Source organism: Nothobranchius furzeri, chromosome 11, assembly GCF_043380555.1.
Source record: "Nothobranchius furzeri strain GRZ-AD chromosome 11, NfurGRZ-RIMD1, whole genome shotgun sequence".
NCBI classification, from domain to species: Eukaryota; Metazoa; Chordata; class Actinopteri; order Cyprinodontiformes; family Nothobranchiidae; genus Nothobranchius; species Nothobranchius furzeri.
The window spans coordinates 38,212,364-38,217,282 of record NC_091751.1 but is presented as its reverse complement, the minus strand read 5'-3'; the positions used below and the strand labels follow the sequence as shown (position 1 = coordinate 38,217,282).

General features: G+C 39.6%; 1 protein-coding gene across 1 annotated transcript in view; it reads left to right on the top strand.

Annotated features, from left to right (window-relative positions):
- The first annotated feature begins 715 nt into the window (after positions 1-715).
- The window catches only part of crema (cAMP responsive element modulator a), a 13,135-nt gene continuing 8,931 nt past the window's right edge, over positions 716-4,919 (top strand). Inside the window, exons 1-3 of the mRNA XM_015956041.3 lie at positions 716-849; positions 2,012-2,125; positions 2,247-2,375. Of these exons, the coding sequence (XP_015811527.3) occupies positions 2,018-2,125; positions 2,247-2,375 (237 nt within the window). The 5' untranslated portion in view covers positions 716-849; positions 2,012-2,017. The remainder of the gene's footprint in view (positions 850-2,011; positions 2,126-2,246; positions 2,376-4,919) is intronic.

Here is a 4,919-nt window from a genome sequence, read left to right as displayed (position 1 = left end):
AAACATACTGTTAATATAAATATTAAGGCAACAGAAAACAATAAGAGCTAATCAGATGTTGCATGTTTTTGTTGCACAGTTTGACCTGCAGTGGATGCAGCAGCAGCCAGTCACTAAAGAAACTGCTCAACATCTCCACATCGATGTTTCTAACAGGTCACAAGTGTCAGTTTCAAATAGAAGCACTCATCATATTCTTTGTCTCTTGTTATAATAATAATAATAATAATAATAATAATAATAATAATAATAATAATACTTGTGTTCATTTGTTCTTAACATCACTAAATACCTTTCTATTTTCATAAATGTTAATATCATTGCGTCATCCCGCCGCTAGGGGGCAATCAAATTGCATCATGACTAAAACCAGAGTAAAATGCAATTTTAGTTTCATTAAGAGTACATTTAAAATGTAATCACAAATCCATACGTTTTAATTTCTATATAATTATGGTCTACAGTGTAAAAAAAAAGCAAGAACACAAAGTTTAACTGAGGAAAATCGTTACCTGTCCTTACGAAAAAGTTTATAGTTTTTTCATTTTATTTTTTACAAATGACTAGACAGCGACTCAATGGCGTCCTTATAATAAGCTGTGCTATCTGAAAGCAATAAACGGATTTTATAGTAGTTTGTTGTCGTCGTTGCGAACCCGGAAGTGAGCCGAGGGGAGTCCTCTTGCTCCACCTAAACGATCTTTGACGTTAAACTGAGACGTCGGGCGACATTTTCAGCACAGCATCATTAGTGCTGACGTGGGAGCTACGTGAGCGAAGGCAAGGCACGCAGGCTGTCCACCCATATATACTGTCATTAGTGACGAATCAGACTACGTAAAAACTTCGGTAAGTCGCCGCAAAGCTGTCACGCTTTTTTTGGGGGGTCAGCGCCTTTCGGGCAGAACCGGAGGGAAAACGTGCAAAAACTCAACTGGTGCAAAACTTTTAATTGGAGCTCCGGTTTGCGAGCAGGCAGCCGACCAACATGGAGCGGGAGAGAGAGAGAGAAATGTTCTGAGATCAGCTGTCAGCAGTCCTCTTCAAAATAAAATTACCCTCACCTGATCCGTTAAAACACCATCCTGACATGAGTCTTGCTATTTTATTTTGTTAGGAACACACACACACACACAGCTCATTAGAAACAATATCAATGAAAGAAAACCATTGAAGAAAACTTATTAACAGGGAACATTATTACTACTTTGCACGTTATTGTTGTAAACAATGACTGCGTTTCCGTGCATAAAGCGTTTAACTTTTTGCACCCTCGTGTATTTGAAGTCGTTGGAACTAAGGCGTGGTTTGTCTGTTTGGAGAACTTTGCAGAAAAAAAACCACTTTTATTTATTTATTATAAAAAATATGTGCTTTAATGTATTTAAGATTTCCTGAGGATTAACGTTTGTGTTTGGGACTAACCTGTATGGGTTGTGGCCCATACAGTATGTACATGTATATGTACAGTCTATGGTTGTGGCTCACAAGGGTCCCTGATGTGAAAACGTGTGTAAATATTTAAATAACACACATTCTTGTTGCCCCATATCCTTCATATTTTCACATTTTTTGCATTTGTTCTAACATTTTTCTCCAAATGAAGAAATTCTATTACATTTTTAACCATTTGCTGTTTCTGTATCTCGGAATCACGGTTTTGATAAAAGTTGGATGTGAGTTTTGTGCAGCAGCAGTCTGAGGTGTGTGTGAACCAGGCTGCAGCACATAATAGAGGTGTCACACACAGTTCTGGTTGTCCACAGCAACCCAGAATGTAAATATGAGTTTGTTTTAGATGAAGGAGGAGGCAATTTAACCTCACAGATTTTAATTCCACTGATCTGATCAGGGTTAAGTTTCAGAAACACTTTGTTTTTATATGAGAAGGTGAAAAAAAATCTACTTTTTCTAAGTTCTGATGATGATCTGAGGCAGAAGAAGATTCTCAGTAATAAACCATTAGGTTGGTGTTAGTCAGCGTTGCTGTTAACCGCGTGTCTGCCTACAGGCCACCATGGATATGTCAGTGTCGCCTCAGCTGGAGAGCAGTTTAAATGACACAGTGACAGATGGAGAAGAGAATCACAGTGAAGCTGGTTCGTCTCCTGCATCCTCCACTCAGGTGCATGTTTAATAAATATATCAGCTTGTTTTCTCTTTAAACAGGTCTGACGTAAATTTGTACGCAGGTTCTTTTTAGGTAAGGTTTACTTTCTGTCTGATTCTTTGACTTATGGCTGCAGGTTTTAATAGGAGAAGATTCAGCTGTGACTCTTGTTCAGCTGTCAGACGGCCAAACCGCGCAGGTCCAAGGAGTCATCCAAGCCCCTCAGAACTCTGTGATTCAGGCGCCACAGGTCCAGACCGCTCAGGTGGGGTTCACTTCAATAAACCTCAAAGGAAATCAAGTCTGACTGATTAATGCAAGTAGTTAAATTTAAATTTTAGCTGTAAATAAACAGTCATCAAAAATATACCCTTAATATTATTAATATTATTATTTTATAGTATTTATTTTTCTTCTGAGCATCAACATGGGACAATAAAAGAAAAAAAAGTATTTTCATGCACTTCCTGCTTGAACCTCCAGGCTCCAGCAGCTCTTCTCTGCTTTTATAGCAGCGTGTCTGTCCATCAATCAATCCCCTGTATTTATATAGCACTTAATCCTACAATACATGCAACTCAAAGTGCTTAACAAATTAAAAAGGCCCCACATGCCCACATTCCCTCCCATCCCCAGAATTTTAAAAACATTCCGACAATAAAAACCCCTTCACAACACTCCTCCACCGACACACACACACACACACACACACACACACACACACACACACACACACACACACACACACACACACACACACACACCCTTCCACATGGTAAAAAAAACACGATGGCTGACATCAGATGAGCCAGACCAGCTAAGATAAGGATAAGGAAACGCCATCAGGGGAGCCATCCACCCCAACAGCAGCAGCCGAGGCACCGACACCGGGCGCCCAGGTCAGGGAGGGCAGAGACCCCCACCACCACCCAGGCACACATGGAAAGCACCCAGGCCGCCACAGCCGACCACTGCCGCCGGGACAGAGGGCTCCCACAGAGGAAGCATTGGGAAAAAGGTTAAATTAATATTAAAATATAAAATATAAAGAGATAAAATGAGAATTGTAATATAAAAAGTTATATAGATATTAAAATGATGTTGATCATAAATCAAGGTAAAAAACAGTTTACTGTTTTGGACTGTTTGTCCATGACTTGTGTGTAAATACTACTAAATGTTATTTGTTTAATACGTTTATTAACCTAAATAGGCTTAAATATTTTTGTGGTTGGTTATATAGGTTGGAAAAAACAAGTGCACTTCCCTATGTTTAATCACCACTAAACGGCTCAACGCTGCCACCTGCTGATGTGAGTTAAAGGTGCATTATGTAGAATGAAGTAAAAATGACATCCTGTGGTAAAATTTAGTTACTGCAACCACTTTAAACAACTCTGGAGCTTTTTGCCAGCTGTCGTCAAATTAGGACTGGGCGATATGGCAAAAATAGAATATCACGATTTTTCCAATATTTTATCACGATTTCGATCTTATCACGATTTTTTTATCCATGAATAGCATAACTTCAATTGCGTATTAAAGAAGAGAAACATTGAATAAATAAACATTTATTCATATTAGGGATAATCAGCACAGTGCTAACACACTTATATTTTAAACTCACACCAGAGATGATAAAAGCCCTGAGAGAAACAATTACAAAAATCAGTTTTTCTCGTTTTTCAAGTAACTTAACATAAATTAAAATCGTAAACATATTTAAAGTGCAAACATGTCAATTACAAACGTATTATGCAAACATTAACTTGTTCAAAATACTATGTAGCTCCCAGTTGCTCATGTAGTGGATAGTTAAGCTCAAATACGGCTCTGATGTGCGGCTGGACCAGAGATCGCTTGTGGTAGCAAAAAACTGTGCATTCTGAATATTTTCTGCAACAAGTCTCTGAATAAAGTAAAATTTTCCAGTGCAGATTGGAGACAACCCATAGAAGCACTGATTTGATCTCATTTCAGAGAAAAATAGAACAGGTTAGATGCACCTAATAAATAAAATTACTAACAAACTCAGGAATCTTTCTTTGCTTCACTGTTCTGGTGCTGAAAATATCACTAATGCGGATCAAAGGAGATACACAGATGAATGCACCTCTTATTATTTGGAAACTACATTTACTGCAGCTGGCAGAGGCAGAGATTGTTTCTATTGATACACGGAGTTTACAGAATCATTTTAAATTGTAATAGGGGAAGACTGCAGGAGGGAGCGGTAAATTACAGGGGTCCCCAGCAAAAACAAGAAACTACGAGTCTGATGAAACCCGCTGGTTTTCCATCAGGCAGTCACGGGACAGCTCCAACGACCCAGTGACCGGGCTCGGCAGAGGGTGGACGAGCCGAGGCGACGTTGTGCTCTGCTTAAGAAGAAGTGTTATTTTCCTGCTTCAGAAGAAGCGTCCAACGTGTTTTTACGCTTTCTCCGAGACATGTCACGTCGCTAAGTTGCTAGCGCCGCGCACTAAGGAAACCCTGCGTTCCTCTTCGGAACGAAAACCTCGTTGTCGCTCAGCCGCGGCCGAAGCCATGTTTGTTCACACACAGGTGAAAACAAGCGGGGCACTAATACATTACTATGACTCACTCTGATTGGTTAAGGGTCAAACAAAGGCGTGTCATTCGCCTGAGGTAAGTTCCATTTTCATTCAGAGGCAGAAATTCAACAGCAGAGCTGTGAATCGTGATAAAAAGGTCTCTCAAAAATGACAGACCGTCAGATGTGTAGATCGTAAAACGGTCTAAAATCGTCATATCGCCCAGCCCTACGTCAAATTACAATTGTCGTCAC